The sequence below is a fragment of the Camelus bactrianus genome, chromosome 4 (genome assembly GCF_048773025.1).
Source record: "Camelus bactrianus isolate YW-2024 breed Bactrian camel chromosome 4, ASM4877302v1, whole genome shotgun sequence".
NCBI classification, from domain to species: domain Eukaryota; kingdom Metazoa; phylum Chordata; class Mammalia; order Artiodactyla; family Camelidae; genus Camelus; species Camelus bactrianus.
In genome coordinates this window covers 17,933,124-17,959,157 of record NC_133542.1, presented here as the reverse complement: position 1 = coordinate 17,959,157, position 26,034 = coordinate 17,933,124, and the positions used below count along the sequence as shown (strand labels likewise).

General features: G+C 42.1%; 2 protein-coding genes and 1 pseudogene across 6 annotated transcripts; 1 reads left to right on the top strand and 2 right to left on the bottom strand.

Annotated features, from left to right (window-relative positions):
* Positions 1-1,987: 1,987 nt before the first annotated feature.
* Positions 1,988-2,873, bottom strand: LOC105061875 (interferon alpha-1-like; annotated as a pseudogene).
* KLHL9 (kelch like family member 9) lies at positions 2,503-25,507 on the top strand. 5 transcript variants are annotated; one of them, XM_074361500.1, is made up of 3 exons: positions 2,503-2,873; positions 3,909-4,568; positions 19,649-25,507. In XM_074361500.1, the coding sequence occupies exon 3, from the start codon at positions 21,679-21,681 to the stop codon at positions 23,530-23,532; it is 1,854 nt and encodes a 617-aa protein (XP_074217601.1). In that variant the 5' UTR covers positions 2,503-2,873; positions 3,909-4,568; positions 19,649-21,678; the 3' UTR covers positions 23,533-25,507. The 5 variants fall into 5 exon arrangements, with proteins under 5 accessions (XP_074217601.1, XP_074217602.1, XP_074217603.1 ...); XM_074361501.1 differs by lacking the exon at positions 3,909-4,568; XM_074361502.1 differs by lacking the exon at positions 2,503-2,873 and having other exon boundaries at positions 2,880-4,568.
* Positions 6,557-7,176, bottom strand: LOC141577366 (interferon alpha-14-like). Its single transcript, XM_074361417.1, has one exon. The coding sequence runs from the start codon at positions 7,174-7,176 to the stop codon at positions 6,643-6,645; it is 534 nt and encodes a 177-aa protein (XP_074217518.1). The 3' UTR covers positions 6,557-6,642.
* Positions 25,508-26,034: the final 527 nt, after the last annotated feature.

Below are 26,034 nucleotides of genomic sequence, written 5' to 3'. Positions count from 1 at the left end.
TGATGCACCGTGTGTGTGTGTGTGTGTGTGTGTGTGTGTGTGTGTGTGTGTGTGGCCGTGCACAGGAACAGGGTTTTGGGAAAGTTACCCTTTTTCTTTCTCCTTTTTACCTGAAGGGAATTGCATTTTGCTAAATGTTGGTTTCTGTCTTGAGTTCAGTTCGTTAAACTGTTGAATATTTACTATATTCTCAAGTTTCTGAGCTGGCCCCAGGAATTCAGTGATGATTCACCTACCGTTGGAGGCTTATGGTCAAGTAATTAATAAGTGTCCCTAGATTATTCGGTCAGTGTATTTCTGCTGAACTTCTTGATTCATCTCTCTCTGTCTGACAATGAAAATGTAGGGCTGCGAGGTCAGTACTTGATGCTCGGGAAAACTAGCCATCTTTGCTTTACTAGTTCTAGAGTCTTTAAAATTTTATATGCTCGTTTGACTTTAAAATTTTTTCCTGGGCAAGAGTTGTCTTGTTACTTCTGAAGTACTTTCTGTTTCATCTCGAGGTTAGTACCAAAATAGGGAAGTAAAACTGGAAACATGCCATTATTTCCCATAATTCTCCATACGTCATTGTTTTTGTCCTCCCTTCAGCATTCTTAGAAAGCAGTCATTGCCCTTGGATGCACTGAGGCAAAAGGAAAACAAATGCAAATCTGACTCTGATGAGAGTGAAAGAAGTAAAGTGGCAAAAAAGTGACAATGGGATTCTCCTCTTGTGTTACCGCCTTGCGGCTGCTCCAGTAGGGTTTCTGCTGATTAATTCCACCAAGCACGCTCTCACCGAGGTCAGTTCCATCTGTTTCCCGTGCGGTTGACGGTTTCAACAACAGAGCAGCTTAGTGACATTCAACATCCTATTAATCAAACTAATCAAAAGTTCTCATTGTAAGTAACTCAATATGTCATGATTTAAAATCAATAAAATACTAACATATGAATGTGATTTGCCAATACATCAAATCCATGAAATCTATCTAGAGATAAATATATTTGGAAAGAGACAACTGTGCAGGAAGAAACAAAAACATCCACAGTTGTTTCTAGTCACCGCTCTATTTCTGTCCTGCATTTCAGAAGGCAAATCTTTCAAAGCTGGTTCCTACGTATATTGTCACTAATCTCTCATATTCACCCTTCGCCCAGTGTGCTGTCTGGTGATCAACCCGACCAGACCAGCTCCCAGTAAGATCACCAGGGACAGCTGTTTTCCCCATGCAGAGGGCAGTTTCAGTTCACATTTGCGACGGTGCGATTCTGGGGAGCAGTTTTCACCTTTTAAATAGGTTCGTGGGAACCTATTCCCTTTCATCCTGTTAACTTACGGCCATTCTTCCTCAGTTTCCTTGGTGGATCTTGCCTCCCTTTATTAGTTGAAGGTTCTGTGAGTCAATGTTTTAAGTCCTTTTCTCCTTCTATTCACTTTTCACACAGGACTACTTGTGTTCCTTGGCTTTCAACTCATGTGATTGCTTGTGGATTTCAGACTCAAAAGTCTATTTTCCAAAAGCTATTTGCAATCAGATGTTGAGCACTCAAATGTAGAGGATACCTACTACTTTCATTTTTATTTCTTGACTTTCCTTTCTCCAGCTTCTGCTGAGAAATAACTTTTTATTCCACTTCTTCTCAGTATAACATTTTTATAATTCATATTAATTATGATTGTTATTTTTTGGATGATTTCTCTACAAAAACCAATGATGCAAGAAAATAGGGTTGGATTTGTCGCATTAACCTCTATGTCCTTCGGGCAACATATAACCTGGCTTAGAGAAAATCTCCTTTTACTTATACCTTGAGTGACATAGTAATGAGTAGTGAATGGTACTATCCACTATTTAATCAGATTACAATCAGACATGGTGTTTCTTTTTTAAATAATAAACAAGTACAAGAAGTTTTCTATAGAAAAAAGTTTAATGAACAAAGAAAATAATACATTGAGTAAATACAAAGAGTATATTTTTTTTCAATTAGCCACAGTGTACGGGTACACATCATATTACAGGGACAAAAATCATTTAAAGCTTATAAATAGTTAAATAAATAAATATTTAAATAAATAGATAGATGAGCATGGGCGTCTGTGAGAGACGAGTGCCCGCAGAGCAGAACGTGATGTTGCTGAATTCTCCCGACAATATTTGACAGATTGATCCAGTTCGTGTCCTGATTCCAGAAGGAATGAGGGTCTTTGACCCGGCCGGGCGGGTGGCCGTGTGGTCTTGTTGGTCAGTGAGAATCATTTCCATGTTGAACCAGGCCTCTGTCATTCCTTCCTGCTTCATCTTTCTTGCAAGTGTCTCGCTGAAGAGAAGGATCTCATGACTTCTGCTCTGACGATCTCCCAGGCACAAGGGCTGTATTTCTTCTCTTGCAGATAGAGAGTGATTCTGTGGAAGTATCTCCTCACAGCCAGGATGGGGTCCTCATTCAGCAGGGGATGCCCTTGCAGCTCCGCCTCCTGCATCGGACAGGCTTCCAGCTCCGTCAGCTGCTGATCAAGCCCAGTGCAGAGTCTGTGCAGGAGGCTGTCCTCCCAGGCAGCAGACGAGCCCTCTGTGCTGAAGAGGAGGAAGAGCTGTTGGACCAGCTCATGGAAGACAGAGATGGCTTGAGCCTTCTGGAGCCGGTGGCCACCAAGGACCTCCTGAGGGAATCCAAAGTCCTGTCTGTCCTTCAGGCAGGAGGAGGGGGAGATTCTCCTCATTTGTCCCAGGAGCACCAAGGTCCTCCTGGTGGCCAGGCTGTGGGTCTGAGGCAGGTCACAGCCCAGAGAGCAGATGGAGTCGAAGCTGAGCGCCACCAGGGCCATCAGTACAGACAACGGTCGAGCCATTGGGGACATTGTAGGTGCTGCTGGCCTGGCTGAGGTGGGTGACTCTGTGAGCCCTGGTGTCTGAAGGTTCTCTGAAGACCTGCCTTTGTGCCTGTGTCTTAAATGGGGACCCGGTTGTTTCCATTTTCTGAATGTTTCCTCTTACTTTCTACTTCTGTTTTTGCTTTTCAGTTTGCACTCTCCCAGTGGGTTAGGGCAGCGTTTCTAAGCCCTTTTTGTTTCATCATTGCCTCCTTTCCCTACCCAAGGAACCTTTTTGATATTTTCTCCTACTTCCTTTTACCTTTTGATTACGATATCATGTATATACTGTGTATCCATTTGTATACACCGTGGAGGTCTCTCCTTAGTACATAGGGAACGGGAAGTGCAGAGCTTACTCTGTAGTCAGTGCAGGGTTAAGAATGACAAAACAACACTTAAGCTGTACATTAAACGTAAAAGCTATTAACTTCTAATTTAACTTTAAAACTGAGTTTGAAGAGTGACTTAGAATGGAAGACGTTTACCTGTAAGGATAAGAATGTGTCAATTGACATTTTCAAATGAAATTTATATAAATACTTTATTAAAAATTTTATAGATAAAAGTCATTCATAACTTTTCAAAATTATTGGAGAAATTTGATTATTTTCTTCTCCATTATTTTAAAGTACTTAACTCTTTAAAATACTACATTATCTTTCTTTTCATTCATAATTCAACCGACTGAAATGTATTATGAAACATGAATTGGTTAAGTCCTAGGATTTCGGGGATTAGCTACAGAGTCATCAGGTAGGGAGAATATAGATGAAAGTAAGTGAAAGTAGTTGAAGCTGGTGATGGGAACGTGTGCACGATGAATCCTATAGTGTCTCCTTTTATAGGTGTACTTTTCTGTTAACAGTTCTTACAAAACGAAATTCGATATGGGAGAGTAGTTGACATTCAGTAGATGAGACTGAGGCCTGACCTGACTTGTCCCCTCCTCAGACTACCTCCCAGGGGTCTGCAAACACCACAGGGAGGGAAGCCATCTTCCTCCACATTTTTTCTCAGATGTGTATTTCACTCCCTATCGTTTCAGGAGCTCGATGGATATTCAGGAAGGGAATCAAATCATGATGATAATAAGAGATAGAATGAAAACGAAGTAGATTTTTTTCCTCCTGAGCTTATTTATGCCTTTGGGAATCAACTTGTAGGCTTTCTTCAAACAGTCTATGAAGCTGTGAACTCTGAGCGACATCCAAGTCATCTTCCCCAAGCTGAAGTTGTATAATAAGAATTGGGGTCAGTTTGGTTTTTAATAAACTGTGTGCAAGCAAGAACCTTGTTTTTTTCCTCCAACCCCACCCAGAAATTCATTAGGGCAAATAGTGTAAAAATGAAAAGCGGTCTTATGCCTTGAAAGTGTCTCCTCTTCCGTGAGCCGTCCAGAAGCTTCCCAACATCTTTGCGCTTGGATTGCCATGAGCATAAATTCAGGCCGTGTAATGTGAGCAGAAGTCATCTTGCCCTGTACTGTCCTGGCCCCTGAAAACATCCCATGTGATCCACCGTACTCTTCCCGTTACCGCTGAGTGGACTAGACCCAAGTGCTACAGGGGACTTTGGAGCCACACGTTGATTGTGGAAAATCCACAAAACAGAGGGTTCTTAGGTCCCTGAGTCACTCTGGAGGAGAGGTAACCAGACTGTTCATCTGATCAGGAAGGCTTGGATCGTGCTCTCAAAGGAAGGAAAGGTAAATTTCTATGATGATCAAATTCCTGACAGCGTTCGGTTTTCCTGATGCAGCAGCTAGCATAAAGTTAACTGACAAGTTTTTTTTTCTAACAAAAATAAAAGGAAAGTCAAAATGAAAAACAACCTACTCTCCTAAATCCATTTCCATTAAAAAAAAAAACTTTATAAGTTGAGAATAGCATATACTCCAAGGAAAGTTACACAGATCTTTTCAATTATGTTACCGAATCATTTAAGAGAGGAGATTGTTTTCTTCTTTTCAAAAACAGTTTTCGAAAATCATGATGTTCATTTTAGACATTTCTCAGCTTCTGAGGAAACAGAAGTAGAGATCGCCTTGGATGGCTAAGCCAACAGTCATTCTAATTGATTAGAGAGTGTCTCTTCGTCCCTTGCCTTGCTGTTTTGTACCTGGGCCTGTTGCAGAGGATACCAGAGGGAATAGACAGAGCCCGGTTACTACACAGCTGACTTGTCCATGGTGGTCACATACGCACATACATATGATTTAAAGATTGACATGTGCAGAACCGAGGTTAAGTAACTTCCACTGCCAAAGAAATGAATTCAGGAGGGGAGCTGAAAGTCCATTCTTTCCATGATAATAATCAGTCTTTATAGCGTTCTGTCTTAATTACAAAGGGGGTTTCCTTTTGGTTGAAAAGAACAGCTAGGGAGTAGGACCTCTGAAAGGGCTTCGGGAAATCTGAAATTTAATGGCCTAATACGGAAAGATTCCAGTGAGAGCTGATTCCTAATTCATGCGGGCTTGCCGGGAATGAGAGTGCGCCCGCTGGTGCAAAAATCGGCTCTTAGGAGTATGAAGGAACGTCAGGCATGACAGTGCTCTGCGTCGCAGCTCAGTGCAAGAGCTCAGTCAGACTCATGTAGAAGCAAAGACGGTGAGCACGGGAGAAAGAACAGCAGCCCGTGCGAGATGCATGTGCCCTGAGGGGACACTGGTCTAAGGACGCGCTGTGAATTTCCTGTGATTCTACGGGGGAAGTTACACTTGAATCTTGTGTGAGGTCTTGGTAAAAGTTAGTTTGCAGGAATATTTTCTTCAGTTTTTCATGGTCAGTAGTTGGCAAAACGAGATGAGAATCACAGGCCTGGTCGTAAGTGGAAGACTCGGTCTGCACTGTCACTAAAGTCCTCTAGTATTTGCAGGGAATGATGTGATCGTACTTTTCATGTCTCCCTCAGGAAATAAGGCAACAACATGGCCTGTGTCTACGTCAGGGGCATTTTCCTCGTTAGTGTATGCCTTTGGTTATTGACTTGAATGCTTCTTTCCAAGAGTCAGTGATGCTGTGAACTCCAAGGAGGGACATCCCGGTCATCTTTGCCAAGGTGAAATTGTGGAATCAGACTTTGGCTCAGATGGTTTTTCAAATGTGTGTGCAAGCAGGAATATTGGTCGGTGTTTGTTCCCACCCGGATAATCACTCGTACAAATCGTGTGAATGTGAGACGTGGTCTTATTCACTGAGCTTCTCTCCTCTTCCGTTAGTCACCCAGTAGTTTCCCAGCTTCTCCGCTTAGACGCCCGTGAGCATAAATTCAGGTCCCGTAGTGTGCGTGGAAGTGATCTTGCCCCGTACCGTCCTGGGCCTTGAAAACATCCCATGTCACCCACCATTCATTTTCCCTTGTCTGAGTGTTGTAGACTCAAGTGGTGGAGACACGTGTGCAGTTCCACGTTGAGTATAGCAAAGCCAGGGAGCCGAGGGTAGCCAGGCCCCTGAGGCCTTCTTGAGAAGAAGCCAACTAGAAAAGTCATCGGATTAGAGATAGCTGCATTGTTCTCTTAAAGCATGAGAGATAAATTTCTATTATGATTCAATTCCTGATCCTTTTCAGTTCCCTGTTTCAGCAGGTAGCACTAAGTTCCCTGAAAAGTGTCTTTAGTGACATACAGCCCTAACAACCTTTCCATAAGAAAACAAACATCACATGTTGGGAATAGCAAATGGCCCCCAAGAACTTTCACAGATTGTAGGAATGCCATGACAAAGGTATTTATTGAAGAAATCGGTTGTGTCCTTCTCTCTGAAAATCATTTTATTCACTCATGATTTCCATTTCAGAGGTTTCATGAGGGAAAGGCGCTTTGTAGTCTCCACTCTGACAACCTCCCAGGCACAGGGGCTGTATTCCTTTTCCTTCAAGTAGAGATGAATTGCTTGGAAATACTCCCGAACAGCAGTTCCCCAAAAGGGACAGTCTAGATTGCCTTCTTCAGTCTGCTCCAGTTGGTCCTGGCTGAGATCCAGACTGGAGAATAGTTTATGGAGGGAGGTGTTGTCCCAAGCAGCATGGCTGTGCTCTGTGCTGAAGACTTGGGGAATCTGCTGGAGCATCTGATGGTAGCAACAGGGGCCTGGAGCCATCTGGTTTTGGGTGATATTGGCTCTTTTCCAGGGAAGTTTGAAGTCCCTGCTGTCCTTTAGACATGAGTGAAGGGGGGTCCTTTTCATCTGTCTCAAAAGCCTGAGGATCTCCTTGTTTTGTAGGCTCTGGCTCTTAGGTAAGTTCCTGGGAAGAGAGCAAGCAGGGAGGGAGCAGAGCATCACTCTTGCCACAAGCACACAGATCTGAGCCATTGAGAATGTCAGTGATTCGCGATGAGGCCACGAGGTGGCGCTCGGACCCCGCTAAAGAATTTGGGAACGGTTCTTTCGCTGGGTCCTGGGAGAGGGTATTTCTCTAGGCGACCGCGAGAGGGCGCAGGAGGACTTCGGATCCCGTGCGTTTGCGAAACGCCAACTCTCGAGTTTTCAGTTTCGGAAGCTCCAGCAGCGTGCGGGGAAGTACATCGCGCCCTCAGTGAGAGATTACATGCGGCTTTAAAAGTGCATGGAAAAACTCTTCTTTCTCCGAGGTTCTTAACGCTGAAGAGCTTGCAAAGTCGCTGCCTCGCCAGCGGCGTTTTTATCTGGTAGCTAACAGGTAACGGTTGCGTAATTTCCGGGCTTTTTACACTCTTGCTCTTTTTACGCTGTTACCCGGGTTAGTTACATAGTTTAGACAAGGCATTCTGAGAGGTCTGGTAGTGCACACAGTATGTCGCGTGTTTTCTGGGCTTTTAACCGTGTTCTGCGGGACAAATGGTGTCCTTTACCCAAGTTTTCCTGAGAGGCCTGAGGCTATGAATGAACTACATGGTTGTAACAGTTTTTCTATGGTTGGGCTCTTCTCCCATGTAGCATAGTTTAGCCAAGCCGTTCTGAGAGGCCTGAGCTTATGAATATACTACATGGTTGTATGTGTTTGTCTATGGTTGGGCTCTTTTCCCAACTTACATAGTTTACCCAAGCCGTTCTGGGAGTTCGGAGGCTATGACTGTACTACTTGGTTGTATCTGTTTCTGTACGGTTAGGCTCATCTCCCTAGTTGAATACTTTAGCCAAGCCGTTCTGAGAGGGCTGAGGCTATGACAATACTACATGGTTGTATCTGTTACTCTATGGTTGGGCTCTTCTCCCAACTTATGTAGTTTAGCCAATCTGTTCTGAGAGGCCTGAGCCAATGACTCAACTACGTGGTTGTATCTGTTTCACTATGGTTGGGCTCTTCTCCCAAGTTGCATAGTTTAGCTAAGGCGTTCTGACAGGCCTGAGGCTGTGACTCAACTATATGGTTGTATCTGTTTTTCTACGGTTGGGCTCTTTTCCCAAGTTGCAAAGTTTTCCCAATCCGTTCTGACAGGCCTGAGCCTATGACTATATACATGGTTGTATCTGTTTTTTATGGTTGGCCTCTTCTCCCAATTTGCATAGTTTAGCCAAACCGTTATGAGAGGCCTGAGCCCATGACTCAACTACATGGCTGTATCTTTTTCTACGGTTTGGCTCTTGTCCCAAGTTGCATAGTTTAGCCAAGCCATTCTGAGACCCCTGAGCCTAAGAGTATACTGCATGGTTGTATCCGTTTTTCTATGGTTGGGCTCTTTTCCCAAGTTGCATAGTTTAGCCAAGCTGTTCTGAGAGGACTGAGGCTATGACTGTATTACATGGTTGTATCTCTTTTTCTATGGTTGTGCTCTCTCTCTAATTGCATAGTTTAGCCCAGCGGTCCTCACAGGCCTGAGCCTATGACTCAACTACATGGCTGTATCTGTTTTTCTACATTTGGGCTATACTACTAAGTTGCATAGTTGAACCAAGCCGTTCTGAGAGACCTGAGACTATGACTATACAACATGATTGTAACTTTTTTCTATGGTTTGTATCTTCTCCCAAGTTGCATAGTTTAGCCAAGCTGTTCTAAGAGGCTTGAGGCTATGACTATAGTACATGTTTCTGTTTTTCTATGGTTTGGGCTTGTTACGGAAATGACAGGCCAGCCAAGAAACAAGCACCACTCAGAGGGTTGGAGTACTCAGATTTATTACGCTGGCGGGCTCAGAGAGGCTTCTGCTCCGAAGCTCTGAGCACCTCCAAGACATGCGCATGAGGTTTTATAGGGTTAATTACAAGTATGGGGCTATTAGCCAATAAGGTTCAAACAACAAAAAGCAAGGAATCAGTACACTGAAGCTTATCAATTCGGAACAGATCACGTTACTGACACTTGTTGAGCTTGGATTTATGAGTTAGCTTGTTAGCCCAGTAAACTGACACTAAACTTCAGATTTACGAGTTAGCCCGGCAGAACTTATATCAGTAAACCGACACTTATCACACTTAGATTTGTGACTTAGCTCATTAGCCCATCTGGGCTTTTCCTTCACAGGCTAATCTCCCAAATTGCATAGTTTAGCCAAGCTGTTCTGAGAGGCCTGAGCCTAAGAGTATACTGCATGGTTGTATCTGTTTTTCTACGGTTGGGCTCTCCTCCCAAGTTGCATAGTTTAAACAATGCATTCTAAGAGGACTGAGCCTATGACTATACTATATGGTTTTATCTGTTTTTCTACGGTTGGGTTCTTGGCCCAAGTTGCATTATTTAGCCAAGCTTTTTGAGAGGGCTGAGGCTATGGATATACTAAATGGTTGTAACAGTTTTTCTACAGTTGGGCACTTCTCACAAGTTGCATAGATTAGCGAAACCGATCTGAGAGGTCTGAGGCTAAGAATATAGTAAGTAAATGGTTGTTTCTGTTTTTCTATGGTTGGGCTCTTCTCCCTAGTTGCATACTTTAGCCCAGTTTTTCTGACAGTCTTGAGGCTGTCACTCAACTACATGGTTGTAACAGTTTTTCTAAGGTTGGGCTCTTGTTCCAAGTTGCATAGTTTAGGCAGCTTTCTGAGAGGTCTGGGGCTATGACTATACTACATTGTTGTAACAGTTTTTCTACAGTTGGGCTTTTGTCCCAAGTTGCATAGTTTAGGCAGCTTTCTGAGTGTCCTGAGGCTATGACTATACTACACAGTTGTAACTGTTATTCTATGGTGGGGCTCTTCTCCCAAGTTGCATAGATTAGTGAAGCTGATCTGAGAGGTCTGAGCCTATAACTATAGTACAAGGTTGTATCTATGTTTCTATGGTTGGGCTCTTCTCCTAAGTTGCATAGTTTGGGCAAGCCTTTCTTACAGGCCTGAGGCTATGAATATACTACATGATTCTAACTGTTTTTCTAAGGTTGGGCTTTTCTCCCATTTGCATAGTTTATACAAGCCGTTCTGAGAGGCCTGAGGCTACGACCATACTGCATGTTTGTAACTATTTTTCTACTGTTGGGTTCTTCTCCCAAGTTGCATAGTTTAGCCAAGGCGTACTGGGAGTCCTGAGTTTATGACTATACTACATGGTTTTATCTGTTCTTCTAAGTTTGGGCTCTTCTCACAATTTGCATAGTTTAGCCTAATCGTTCTGACAGGCCTGAGGCTGTGACACAACTACCTGGTTGTAACAGTATTTTTTAAGGTTGGGCTGTTGTCCCAAGTTGCATAGTTTAGCCAAGCTGTTTTGACAGGCCTGAGGTTATGACTATACTGCATGATTGTAACTGTTTTTCTTAGGTTGGGCTCTTCTCCCAAGTTGCATAGTTTAGCCAAGCTGTTCTGAGAGGCCTGAGCCTTTGACTCTTGTACATGATTGTATCATTTTTCTAGGTTTGGGCTCCTTTTACAACTTACATTGTTTAGCCATGTCATTCTGAGAGGCCTGATGCTATTACTCATTGAGATGTTATCCTGTTTCATAGGTTTGGGCTCTTTTCCCAAGTTACAACATAAGACCAAGCCATTCTGAGAGTCCTGAGCCTATGACTGTAATGTGAGTGTATCTTTTTTTCTAGGTTTGGGCTGGTCTTACAAGTTACATAATTTAGCCAAGCCATTCTGAGTGGCTTGAGGCTATGGCTAATCGAGATGGTAACTGTTTTTGTAGGTTTGGGCTCTTTTTCCATGTTACCTTGTTAGACCAGGCCATTCTAAATAGGCCTGAGGCTATGGCTCTAGTTCACCGTTGTGTCCGTTATTCCACGTTTGGACTCTTTTCCCAAGGTACATCGTTAGGACAAGCCATTCTACATAGGCCCTAGCCTATGACTCTAGTACTTGATTGTATCTTTTTTTCTAGGTTTTGGCTCTTTTGACAAGGTACATAGTTTAGCCAAGCCATTCTGACAGGCCTGAGGCTGTGACTCAACTACATGGTTGTAACTGTTTTTCTACGTTTGGGCTCTTCTCTGAAGTTGTATTCTTTAGCCAAGCGGTTCTGAGAGGCCTTAGGCTATGACTATAGTACATGGTTGTATCTGTTTTACTATGGTTGTGCTCTTTTCCCAAGTTATATAGTTTAGCCAAGCCGTTCTGAGAGTGCTGGGCCTATGATTATACTATATGGTTGTAACTTTTTTTCTATGGTTGGGCTCTTCTCACAAGTTGCATTGTTAACCAAGCCGTTCTGAGAGGCCTGAGGCTATGAATATACAACATGATTGTAACTCTGTTTCTATGGTTGGGATCTTCTCCCAAGTTGCACAGTTTATCAAAACTGTTCTGAGAGGCTTGAGGTTATGACTCAACTACATGGTTGTATCTGTTTTTGTATGCTTGGGCTCTTCTCCCAACTTGCATAGTTTAACCAAGCCATTCTGACAGGCCTGAGGCTGTGACTCAACTACATGGTTGTAACTGTTTTTCTACGTTTGGGCTCTTCTCTGAAGTTGTATTCTTTAGCCAAGCCATTCTGAGAGGCCTTAGGCTATGACTATAGTACATGGTTGTATCTGTTTTACTCTGGTTGGGCTCTTTTCCCAAGTTACATAGTTTATCCAAGCTGTTCTTATAGTGCTGGGCCTATGATTATACTACATGGTTGTAACTCATTTTCTACAGTTGGGCTCTTCTCCCAAGTTGCATAGTTTAGCCAAGCCGTTCTGACAGGCCTGAGGCTGTGACTCAACTACATGGTTGTAACAGTTTTTCTACGGTTGGGCTCTTCTGCCAAGTTGCATAGTTTAGCAGGCATTCTGAGAAGCCTGAGCCTATGACTACACTGCATTGTTGTATTTGTTTTTCTACAGTTGGGCTTATCTCCCAAGTTGCATAGTTTAGCCAAGCTGTTCTCAGAGGCCTGAGCCTATGACTGTACTACATGGTTCTGTTTTTCTACAGCTGGGCTCTTTTCCAACTTACATAGTTTAGCCAAGCCATTCTGAGTGTCCTGAGACTATGACTCATTGAGGTGGTATCTGTTTTTGTAGGTTTGCGCTATTTTCCTAAATTACATCCTTAGGCCAAGGCATTGTAGATACGCCTGAGGCTTTGACTCTACTACGTGGTTGTATCTGGTTGTATGCGTCTTTCTTAGTTTGGGCTTTTTTCCCAAGTTACATCGTTAGGCCAAGCCATCCTTAGATGCCTGAGCCTATGACTCTAGTATGTAATTGTATCTTTTTTTCTAGGTTTCGGCTGCTTTGACAAGTTACATAGTTTAGTCAAGCCATTCTGAGAGGCCTGAGGCTATGACTCATGGAGATGGTATCTGTTTTTCTAGGTTTAAGCACTTTCCTGTCAGGCTGACCAAGGAAAAAGCCTATGGGCACGTAGGGATGTTTGGATGGTTTTGGGGGCGTGCTAGGGATCAGTTGGTGTCGCCCTGGGGGTGAGTTTGTACGGCCATCATCGGGGCAGGGGACCGGACGATGTACGCCCATAGATGCTCTGTGAGTCTCCTGGGGTCTTTCGGGGATCAGCATTGACGTGGTGGGGAAAGTATCGAATAACTGAAAAGTGGGAATATTTTAAAAGCACAGTGTTTCATTTTATATATATTTTTAAGTATTTTTGGGTTAATTTAATTCATATTATACTTATTTTTGTTTTTTAATTTTTTCACTGTACTTGTATTAAAGTATTTAAAATACTTAGTGTAGACCTGGGTTGAGACTTCTGTCATTTTCCATGAGTGTATTTCACTTCCAATGTTATAATTCAAAAGAAGTGTTGAAGTTATGTTGTTTTCTGATGCCCACAAATAGAAGTTGAAAAAATAAGTGGAAACAAAGTTGAGACAAGTGCAGAGATGACAACCGTGTCCTACTTAAGCATCTCATTTGTGGGAAGGTGCTCAGCAGGATAAAGGCTGCACAGCCGGTCATCTGCATCACCAAAGCTCTCCAGGGCTGCCAAGCTATTCACTGATGACATTGAGGATGATGTTCTCTAACTGTGTAAAATGTGAGGGGTGTGGTGGATTGCCATTGCCATCTGCGGAGAGACCAGGAATCCAGCGCTTTGCTTGGACCGCAGTGAAAACTGGGCAGCAGGGCCATTAGCTCAGCAATGCGCGCAAAGCTGTCTTCACTGCGCCCCGCCGGCCGGGAGGGGGCGCGCGAGCTCGCCGAACCGGACCGACAGGCACCGCCCACCCCGCGGGACCCGCCTGGGCGTCCCGCCCCCACGGACTCGGGCGCTGCGGCCCCGGGGAGGACGTGGGGTTCGCCGCGGGCAGGAGCCCCGGCCCGGGAGAGGCGCCGCCGGGGCCCCGCGAGCGCGTGGGGGCGGCGAGAGCGGTGAGTCGGCTTCCTTCTCGGGCCTCCCGGTCCCCGCCGGCCGCGGCTTCGCCCAGAGCCCTTCATTTTCCGCACCTGCCCGCGCCCTTCCTTCCCTTCCTGACGGGAGGCTTTGGCCCGAGCGGTTTACACCCGCGTGGGTTTCTTACGGGATTGTAAGGCTTGGTAGCAGGGCGTGTTGTGCTGTGTTTACAGATTCTGGGTTGTTTCCGGGAAGTCGAAATCAAAGAAAGGGAAAGGCATCGTCAATCTGGACACGAATTTTATTAAAATGATTTTACTAAATTTTAATGGTTAGCTGCTTCTACAACGTTATAGTAGTTTAAAAATATTGAAAAGTGGATGTATTAAAACTCAGATTCTTTTAATTTTAAACGTTTTATTTATACCAAAATCGGTATTTGTTACAATTTACTGGGCTTTCTTGAAAGCAAATTCAGCAATAATTTTGTCAAAGTTACTTCTTTGCTTATCTCATTTTCGTTTGAGAGAATTACCATCTTAAACAATGTAATTTTAGCTTACTGAAATTTTTTTGGGAAACAGAATATAAATTTGATTTACATTCTTTTTTCCATCCTACCCCTAATGCATTTCCAAATTACAGGAGATTTTTTTTTTCCTGTCCCACAGTTTTATTCAGTCTTTGTAGTTTTTGAAAAAGAAAGAACAAATGCCTTACAGAGACTGCAGAACTGATTTCTGCAAATGATAATGCGGCAATAACTGGATAGCGTGATATTCTTCTTTTCTTCCCATTACACTCCTTTCCAGGCTTATTCAGCTCCTCCGTTAGCCAGGTTTATGCAGTCATATCTCTTGAGGATCCTTCTAGGCTTCCTAAAGGGATTTGAGGTCTCTTACCTGGGTTACAAGAGTCAGAAAGATGGCACTATTTTTGCAGATGATTTAGAAATTTGGAGACTGGAACATACCTACAGAGAAATAATACAGATTATTCTGTGGAACCATCCTGTCCAACCCCCTGGCACCTTCTTAAGGAAACTAACTGGAAGACTCTCTTCTTCAAGGCACTGCCTAGGTCAAGAATGGAGCCAATATATTTAGTTTACAAATCAAATCTAGTCATATTATTTCTACAGTTTGGTTGTTTCCTATAATCTGATGAATAAAATCCAACACTTTGGCATTTATAATAGACGTTTGATGCACCATTCAAGTCTCCCTTTAAATGGGTAAGTGGATTTACCTACCTTGAGGACTTACTCCCTCCAGCTGCTGATAGAGCTGCAGCTCACAGCCTATAGATCCTCTCTGGAAAGTGCTCTTGGCTAAAGTGAGTCATTTAGCTCAAAATTATTTGCCTCTCCTGGAGCAGCCTTCATCCAGTTACCGGTCAGTGTGGGGGTATAAAGGCCTGGTCCCTGCACTCTACTGCTACGGGGTCATCCGAGCATCAGAGCTCCCTTGGGATTAGCTAAAGCCCTGTGTGACAAACTGCAGCGCAGCTGCTTCTGCTCAAATTCTCTTGGCCACAGTGCTTGATCTACACATTCCCCGTAAACTCCTTGCATGCCAGTCTCTGTCTCACGGTCTGCTTTCTCAGGCATCTGACCCACAGCAGCATATATGATAGCTTCTATTTTGACCCCTGCCCCAGACATTGACAATAACGAAGGAGCCCTGTTCATATGGCTCTGCTAAGGGATTAAGTTATTTTTTATTTTTTAGCCTTTCCGCTCTTCTAGATGGACCATTTAGATCAGCTACTTCTTGGAGTAAAAAATGAGATATTTCCCTCTTTGTCTCTCTGTCTCTCTCCCTTTCTCTCTCTCTCTCCCTCCCTCTCTCTCTCTCTCTCATGAAAGTTTAGTTTGTATCATTACATAGAAAGGACACAATTAACATAATGACTAGATAAGTAGGGCAGAAGACTGGACAGGGGTTTCTCTCCTGATTGCTTGTCTTCCTCTATGTAGACAATCATTTCTGAATATGCTCTTTTTCTGCCTTAGGGCCCAGTCAAGCTGATGGAGCCTGGTCATGTCTTCAACTGAAAGATAGTATACATACCCCCTGGCACTTCCTTAAGTGACTACAATGTGACACGTTTTAACTCCACTTATTAAAAACTTAATCTTTTGAAATGTATACAAAAGAAATACATATATAAGGTGTAGATGATTCGATCTATATGGTTCTATAAAGTGTAGCACTCTTTCCACTGGCTTACTCTAAGATCACTTGTCTTTTCATTACCTAGCATGGAAGTTCATTGCACTTGTCGTGCTATAATGAACACTATTAAATTTTTGTGGCAATTTTCCTCATTATTTTGGATTCTGAACTTGAAACATTCCAGGTTGGCAGAAGATAGCCATCGTGTAGCAAGCATATTTAGGGTTAAATAAAACCAAAGTGCAGGGAATCGGTCAAAAGGCAATAACAGTTCATGAGTTTACCTTCAATACAAGAAGAATCCAGCTTCTTAGAGATGTGGAAGTTTTCAGGCAGCAAAGGTGGAGAGGTATGTACCTCTGAAAAGTATGTAGTGAAGTTTGGGTAGAACAAAGGGCACAGATGCTTGGGGCACTGGTACCCTCACACCCTGCTTAAAGGCTGCAGGATGAGGCGCTCAACCCTTACCTTTCCTTGGGAGGAGGAAGGGGCTTGTCATCACAGTAATTTCTGGGTGCAATGTCTTTTCTTTCCTTAACCTCATGCATAAGCCTCCGTTTCTTCTCTAGGATCTGGCCAATATCTGACTTGTTCTGAGTTTCACTACCCTTTTACTCATAAAGACTGCTCTGATTTTTAGTAGGTTTAGGCTCTCAAAAGAGGCTGACATCACCATGGATTTGTGCTGTGGATCTTCGTATACCTTCCCTATTTTCTGTGGATGAAGCGTCTGACACAGACACTTCATCTGGCTTTTAACATTACTCTTTCATGGAGCCTGTAGCAGGAACTGGGGCAACTTGCTTGCAGGGGTCTCTGCTAATTCCTTGTCCTCTCTCTCCTGAGTTGATGATAGATTCTTGTCTGTTTGCTATCCTTCCCTGTCTGACGGGCTAATTCGGCAAGCCTTTGAGAAGAATTAGAGCAGGCCCCTCTCCTGGTCATCTGGCCCTCCTTTGCTACTGGTGAGGGTGCAGGGAAAGAGCTATCCAGCCTAAGGACTGAATTTCTTGTGATAACTTCTCCCTGATCTGCTTGAGGGTTTCTTCCAAGGAGCTTTGCAACCTTGGCCATGGAATTAGTCTTTGAAACATGGGCAATGGAAGAGAGAAAGATGGACTTGGGAAGTGTAGGTTAGGGAGAAGGTAGTTTTGAAAGACAAAGTGGGAAATAGGTTCCAGCATCTGTGTGTTCCGTGGGTTGAAAGTAAAAGGCAAGTGGTGGGGTAAAAATGATCCTCAGATGTTGTGGGATCCAGTAATAAAAAGGGACTTGGAGGCAGACGTGGAGCGGGACTGCTACCTTTTGCTACTGTGGCAGGGTAGAAAGGGCTGTTGCAATCCTTATGCAAAGTTATAGTGAACATATTTTCCTAATTATAAAGTTGAAAGATCTATTATAAAAAATGAATTTGTGAAACTGGGTATTTACTCCTAAGAGAGAAATTCAGTGCACCCTCAAATGTGAGAACGTTCTCCAAAATCCCATTGTAGTTTCTACCCTCAGATATTCAGGCCTGCCCACCGCCTACTGTCAGGCGGTCTGTGGAGCAAGTCATTCATCAGGAACCCTGGGTCTGCAAGCAGGTTGGAGGAAGGAACCTTACTTTGGCTCCTTTTTCTCTCACCGTACCTGCCTCTGGTTCAAAGGAGCTGTGCCCTGCCTGAAGGTGAACACTCCTCTTTATAACAAAGACTGTGGCAAGAGGCTTATCCCACTATTAGGGTCAGTTCCTGCCAGGAAAGAGCCTCTTATCAGCTCTGGGGGAAAATTCCCTAAAAGGAACACAGCTACACAGACCAGAAGCCTGCCCTCCGCAGACTTGGTGTCTGGCCCTGTTGCATTTGGCCAGTAGGGTTGTTTTGTTTTTGTATTTGTTCTTCCTGCCAAGAGTTTTCGTAGCCCACACAGTTACTAGACTCTGCTTTCTGCTTCCTTTGAACTATGTGGGCCCTCATGTTTCAGAAGTATTCAACATTAAAAAATGAGACTTCTCTTACTTAGGTTTCTACAAAATCTGAAAATATTACTCAACTTTTACTTTCTTTTTGAGTCCATCTGGGAAAACTTTAAGCCAGAAACCACAACAGAACAGGAAGTAGTTGTGCAAGTAGGAAAAGGGGTGAAGGAGAGGGGCCCCTGGTCATTTCAGCCCTGAAGAGGAAGGAAACTATTGTGATACAGAAGTGAAGGAATTAGGAATTAGATCTATATGTTTAACTTATAGTTGCTTAATACTACTTAATACTTAAAGTAGGGAGAGGAACCAGGAGAAGTGTGCCAGGTGCCAGAATCAGCAAAAGAATACATACGTCTTTCCCCTCCCAGTCTGGGAGGTTCCCTCCAATTTCAGACACTGATTTTAGCCATTGTTGCAACATAGGACGATAGCTACCATCTGCATAAAAGGTTTCCAACTACTTTTAAGAATTAAGGATATATAAAAACATAATTCATAAGGACAGTACAAAACTAGATAATGTCATGAAATGAACATTAAAAGAACTAAAAATAGCAAACAAAGCAAATGAAAAAGCATTCTAGCTCACTAGTATTTAAAAGTGATTTAACAATGATGCTTGACATTTTAGCCTATTACATCAGCAGTTGTTTAAAAGAAATAAAATACTGATTTTATATGCTTTGTGCCACTGCATCCATTACTTGAAATCTTTCTCCCCAAAAATGTAAAAATTTTTTTAAAAATTACATCCAATAATATAAACACACATTATCATTCTCCAGGTGCTACCCTAGTTCTCTTCCTTTCACAGATAAACTTCCCAAAAGAAGTTTCTACCTACTCTGTCTTCAAAACCTTTCTTCTTACTTAACCTTAGTCACTATACTCCAATCTAGATTTTGTGGAATTAACTCTGTGAAAACAGCCCTCATTTTCCCTGAATATAAGACATTGTCTTTTAAATATATTTCTTCCCTGAAATATCTTCTCACCATTGTCTCCTGGTTGTCTTCCTGTTGTGTTGCAGTCCATTCCAGTGTCCTTTTCAGGCTCATTATCCTCTTCCCTACATTAAAATGTGAAGGTCCCTAAGATTCAGCATTTGGTCTTCTGATTTTCTATTCTGTTTCTAGAGGATCTCATTCCTTCCTGGGCTCTCAGGATCTAGGAAACCCCAGTCCCAAGTTAACACATCTCGCCATTGCGCTCTGGAAGCTCTAGAACTATACATCCAATGTTAAGGCCTGGAGTCCCTGCATCCTCCAGTTTCTGGTGTCAGAAGCCTCTTTTCTTTTGCTTACAGTGTTAGTATATAATGCAGTTGAAATTAATTAATTGGTTGATTAATATTTTTACATTTCCTTCCAGCACAAAGGAAGGTTTCAAGAGGGCTGGCACTTCATTTTCTTTCTTCACCTTTTTATCCTATGAAGGCAGTCATAGAACCTGTGATTTAGATACATAACTTGAATGAAATGAATGAATAAACTGCAGCTCCATCCTTTAATTAAGGTTGCAAAATCAGTCTTGGTATTAATATATTAAAAATAAACAAGTGCAAAAATTTTTGAAAGTAAACCTTTAAGTGATAATTTAAAAATATAAAGATGAACACTTCTGTGTAATTAGCACAGATACAAGCAAAAGTATTGAAATATAGTAAAATAGATAGTTAAGTACTTAAGTACATTAAGGTTATCTATGATGATCTGGTGCCCACTATGAACTATATGCTTCAACTTATAGTTCCTTAATACTACTAATAAATATTTTTACAAATTTAATCCATTTATTTCATGATGAAGTCAGAGAAAAAGTCTTTTGAAATGACTAAACTTGTGGGAGTATGATGAGTTATATCTGTCCATAATAATTGTTTCTTTAATAGCGTACTTCTGGTTCCTTAGCTCTTAATCTTTCTTGCAAGTCTGATAACAGACGGAAAGATTTCATGATTTCTTGCTTTGATAACTTCCCAGGTATAGCAGCTCTGTTCTTTCTTTTCCAGAGAGAAACCGATTCCTTGGAAGTACTTTTTCACAGCCATATGGAGTCTTCACAGCTCAGTGGAGTCCTTCCATCCCAACTCCTGCACCAGTCAGGTCTCCAGGACTTGCCAATGCTGATAAAGTCCAGTAAAGAATTTTTCTAGGCCAATCATATTCCAACCGATCTCTTATGCTGAAGAGTTTGAAGATTTGCTGAAGCATCCGGTGGAGGATAGCAGTGATCCTAGCCTTCTGGACCTTGCTGCCACCCACCAGAAACAACAGAAAACAGTTGGAACCAGCTGAATGTCCATCAGTAGGGAACTAGCCAAATAATGTATGACACAACCATTCAGTGGGAAACAATACAACTATTTAAAAAGATGAAGAAATTCTCTATACAGTAATATGAGAAGATCTCCAAGCTAAAAAAGATAGGTGCAGAACAGTGAGTATGTATGCTATTATATAAAAATACTGTAATAAAAGAATATTATCTAATGTTTCTATTTATTAGTAGTTTGCATATGCATAAAGAACTGTAAGGATTTAAATGACAGTAATAACTTCAAACTGTGGGAAGTGTTGGAAGCCATTTTGTCAAAGTATAATTATTCACGTGCGCAAATTTCAATTTACTAGTAATTTTAAAAACGTAAGTTAATTAACTACAGTTTTTTAAAATGTAAGTGAAACATCCACAGAGTGAAAGATCAGTAGAGACGAAATACACACTCAAACGTTGCTGGTAACAGTATTTTGGGGAAAAAAGTTATGTCTTCAAACAGTATTCTGTGCTTAGGATTTATCCCCAAACAGGGAAGGTTTTGTGCCCAGAGTCTATAAAATAGTGGAGGACAAGAAGGTATATATTCAGGAATAAATAATGGGAAAAGGAAGCTATAGTATGCGTAGTTACAGATCCGTTTAAACGTTTGTGATGGAAAATAAAAGCACGAAAATTTTACTTATAGTGGAATTCCATTGCGAGGCAAAAATTCAGGCAGTATTATTTACATTAAGCTGTCACAGTGAAAAGAGGCAAATGACATGTTTTAAGTGATTAAAATTTGAAAATATGAACCAAAGTTATAATTGAAGTTGTCAGTTAAATTATATGGGGTAAGAATTACAGTTTTTTTTAATAGGGTAAAAGCTTTAAGCATCTTTCCTCTATACCTTCTGCTAGGTTTCCTTTCAGTTTCTCCAAAAGCCGCATTTCATTGTTACTCAAAAGGCAGAAGCCAGGAAGTGTAAATCTCAAAGTATGCCTTTGCGGAGAGAACTCAGCTGCCGTGAAAGGTTTATACCAAACATGCAGCATAATATACCACCACCCGTTCGGGCCTATTTAGTCCCGTGTACAAAGTGACCAAGGGCACGGCTCGCGCCCACCCTGCACAGCCCCGCTTCCCCAGCCCCCGCCCTTCAATGCCCGGCGCATTTCCTCCCACCCCCTACTCCGTACGCCCGCCCACTGGTGGTGTCACGGGGCCGCGCAGCCGCAGTAGCGGCCACGGCCGCTCCTAGCCCGGGGGATCCTGGGACCAAGCCTTTCCGGAAGGACCGGCTCGGCGTCCGGGGCTCGGCCCGTGTTCCAGGCCCAGGTCCCTGTTCCAGGCCCTTGCTTCAGGACGGGCCCGTAGCCACGGCGACGCTTTAGGGACAGCGGAGGGCGCAGCGGGCCGCTCTCTGAGGTGCCGGGCCTCGCCGCCGAGCGAGCCACGGAGCCTCAGGACGTGGCGGCACCTCCCCCTTGGCCCGGAGCAGAACTGCGGGAGGAGCAGCCGCGCAGGCCGGACGAGGTGAACCGGGTCCCTTAACTGCCTTCAGGTGATGAATCGTCCGCTTAATAATCCGATTTGAGGTCTGTAGCCCTTTGTGGTACGGCCGCAGAACAGTTTTCAGTGGTTGACTGGTGTGTTCTGAGTGACTGTTTGCCCTTGATAAGGAAAGCGAGCTCTCTCGCTCTTGGGACATCCTCGTTTCCTTTAAAGCTTTCAGAAACCTCTGTCCGGAATACATCTTTGTGCAAGAGGAAGGCTTTCACATGAAAGTGTCTCTTGGTAACGGTGAAATGGGCGTCTCTGCCCATTTACAGCCTTGTAAGGCAGGAACTACACGTTTTTTCACCAGCAATACTCACAGTTCGGTGGTATTGCAAGGCTTTGATCAGCTTAGAATAGAAGGGTTGCTTTGTGATGTGACCCTGGTGCCAGGTGATGGAGATGAAATCTTCCCGGTTCATCGAGCTATGATGGCGTCTGCTAGTGATTATTTCAAGGCTATGTTCACAGGTGGAATGAAAGAACAAGATTTAATGTGCATTAAGCTTCATGGGGTTAACAAAGTTGGTCTGAAAAAAATAATTGATTTTATATATACTGCAAAACTTTCTCTTAATATGGACAATCTTCAGGACACACTTGAAGCTGCCAGCTTTTTACAAATTTTACCTGTTTTAGACTTCTGTAAAGTATTTCTTATTTCAGGAGTCTCTTTAGATAACTGTGTTGAAGTTGGACGAATTGCCAACACCTACAATCTTATAGAAGTAGATAAATATGTCAATAATTTCATTCTGAAGAATTTTCCTGCATTGTTGGGTACTGGGGAGTTTCTAAAGCTCCCTTTTGAACGGCTTGCCTTTGTGCTTTCCAGCAATAGTCTTAAGCACTGTACTGAGCTTGAGCTCTTCAAGGCTGCCTGTCGCTGGCTAAGGTTGGAAGACCCCCGGATGGATTATGCTGCAAAATTAATGAAGAATATTCGTTTCCCACTGATGACACCACAGGACCTCATCAATTATGTGCAGACAGTAGATTTCATGAGAACAGACAATACCTGTGTGAATTTGCTTTTGGAAGCTAGCAATTACCAAATGATGCCATATATGCAGCCAGTGATGCAGTCAGATAGAACTGCTATTCGATCTGACTCGACTCACTTGGTTACATTAGGAGGGGTTTTGAGGCAGCAGCTGGTTGTCAGTAAAGAATTACGCATGTATGATGAAAGGGCTCAAGAGTGGAGATCTTTAGCCCCCATGGATGCGCCTCGTTACCAACATGGCATTGCTGTCATTGGAAACTTTCTTTATGTCGTTGGTGGTCAGAGTAATTATGATACAAAAGGAAAAACTGCTGTAGATACAGTTTTCAGATTTGATCCTCGGTATAATAAGTGGATGCAGGTTGCATCATTAAATGAAAAGCGCACATTTTTCCACTTAAGTGCTCTCAAAGGACACTTGTATGCGGTTGGTGGGAGAAGTGCAGCTGGTGAACTGGCCACAGTAGAATGTTACAATCCAAGAATGAATGAGTGGAGCTATGTTGCAAAAATGAGTGAACCCCACTACGGCCATGCTGGAACAGTGTATGGAGGCTTAATGTATATTTCAGGAGGAATTACTCATGACACCTTCCAAAATGAGCTCATGTGCTTTGACCCCGATACAGACAAATGGACACAGAAGGCTCCAATGACTACAGTCAGAGGTCTGCATTGCATGTGTACAGTTGGAGACAAGCTCTACGTCATTGGTGGCAATCACTTCAGAGGAACAAGTGATTATGATGATGTTCTAAGCTGTGAATACTATTCACCAACCCTTGACCAATGGACACCAATTGCTGCCATGTTAAGAGGTCAAAGTGATGTTGGAGTTGCTGTCTTTGAAAATAAAATCTATGTTGTAGGTGGATATTCTTGGAATAATCGTTGTATGGTAGAAATTGTCCAGAAATATGACCCAGAAAAGGATGAGTGGCATAAAGTTTTTGACCTTCCAGAGTCACTTGGTGGCATTCGAGCTTGTACTCTTACAGTTTTTCCACCTGAAGAAAACCCTGGGTCACCTTCTAGAGAGTCACCTCTTTCTGCACCCTCAGATCATTCTTAGGACTAAAGTGTAATACCTTTGCAGTGCGTCATGAATGATCCCATACTTCCCCTTCGGTTGTATCTTCCTACAGTGATTGGTACAGTTATTAGATAAAAAGGTAATTGCTGTTATTTGTGTTATTTGGCTTAGTATGTTTATCAAATGGTTAACAAATGTATTCTGAAAATATATTCAACATAGCCAGCTGTTATAACACAAGTAAAAAGATAAGTAGAAAAACGTTTGTTAGATGTCTTTTTGTGGTGTTGTGTAAGTCAAATTGTAGGTGATTGTAGTAAATGTATAATTTTGTTCATTTTGCTTCAAAGTTGAGTTTTCATCTTTGCAAAACATTGAAGGGAGGCTACCTGCTCTAATCTAAAATAATAATAAAAAAAGATCGCCAAGTTTTATTAGCTACCTCCCTTTTATCGTATTTTGAAATTTCATATTTTCATATAGCTGCCAACTCACCAGATTGTGTGAGTACATTCAGAATAGGTGAAGATTTTTAGGGAGACCAGAGAAATAATCATTTCAAAAATATTAAACAGTATACCCTACGTCAGGGTTTCGTATCGCTTTCTGAGGGGAGAGAGAACACACACACACACACACTTACATATGTATATACATGCATACATACATAATTTTTAATTTGGCACTTCAGCTATAGTGAAGTTGTTTTTAAATTTAAATTCTTCCACCTAGCAGCTGTTTCTATTCAAATGAGAATTCACTACTAGAGAGTAGATGTGTGTGTAGTCTTAGTGAATTGATGTAGATAAGGGCTACAGCATACTAAATTGACAACCAGATTTGCCATGTGACTACATTGTTACTTAACATGAAACTTACATTACTTTTTCTGCTTGTATGCTTTCTGTAGCGTCGCTTTTATACAGGTTATTTAGCAAAGTTGAAGTCTCAGAGAATTGCTTTTGCTAAGTAAGTTTAGGCTCTACTATTTTCCACCTTTTTGTTCAGTAAAACTTACTACGTGAGAAAAGGCAAAGAAATGTTGAACAAAGTTACAGGATTTTAAGTTCAGTCTCTCAACTTAGTCATTCAAACATGACTATTTGATTTGAGGTGGTTGCCCTGGTTCTGCTCCAGCCCATGTGCATCCTGAGCTTTGTGTGATCTGGCTCAAGTTTATGATCTAAGCAAGCAGGAGATGTACTGTTTTGTATGAAATCAGAAGAATGTCCTTTTGGCTATGTCTAAAGGACAGGACCAACTTCAGATTCCCTAAGAAGTCAGCTATAGAAAGCCTAGGATACTGCTGTCTTGCAGGCAGTACTGAAGTAGATCTTCAGCCTCTTCAATACCAAGGGCATCCCTACTGGTTGAGAACCACATGGGGGGAATCTTAATGGGACTTTATCAGCAAATGGAATCAAAGGAGCCCTCTGAAGTGAGTGATTCTGAAGAATCTAAAGAGGTACTTCCCTGGAATAATTGTCTACCTGAAGAAAAAAATTTACATATATCATTTACATACATACATATTTATGTCCCTGTACTTGGGAGATTGTCATAGTGTAAATCAGAAACAACCTCTTTATTGACAATCCCATAATAAAACTCAGGAACCAAGACAAAAGCAATTGGCTTCAAGGGATCTGAACCTTACTGCCCATATAGGTGATGATTCATTTTAATGCATTTTATGATTTCTGCATTGACAGAAATTTTCATACTTCTAATTTTTTAAACTCATTTTTTATTACTAAAAATAGCACATTTGAGTACATTTAGGAAATAGAAAAAGTAGAAATTGCTATTAACTTTGTGCATTGGATAAGCAAGAAAGAGCATCCCAATTACTTCCTTGATTGTGAGTTTAAATATTTGTATTTTTTGAGTAGTTCTGTTTCCTCTTTGATCAAATGTTCATGTCATTTGCCCTTGTAATACATATTGGAGTTGCCCTTTTTTTTCATATCAAGTAATAGAATCTCTTTATATAATAAATATAATTTAACTGGCATTCGCTTGTATTTATTTTTTTTCTCAGTCTTAGAGGTTTACAAAGGCAGAGCCAGTTATTTTTTTAGGTCAAACTTGTCTGTCTTTTTGTATTTTGACCTTTTGGGTATAAATTTGCTATGGTTCTTTTTATTTTTTACATGGTTTTTGATATATTACTTTTTGATGCTAATTCTGATGTGCTGAGATGCTCTGCTTCTGTACAAGCTTTTCTCTTTCCCGTGTTGAAAAAAGACTTCTGCCCTTTATTATGTTTAACCATGTTGCTTTGTAGTTAACAAATTATCGTTTAACCTGGTAAGTTAACTACTCCACCTATGCCTGCTACCTCCAGCCTCACACGTCCCAGCTCTCATCTTTTTACTCTATAATTTTCTGTAGCTACAGGTCTCATAGTAATCATAAAACAGTTGGCTGATGGCTATGCTAATACTACTAATTAAATCTAGAATTCCTTCCTTACAGGCATGGAAATTTTAGGTGACTTTGAATTAAATGGAAAGAGGTTTTTCTTTTATAAGCTGGTAG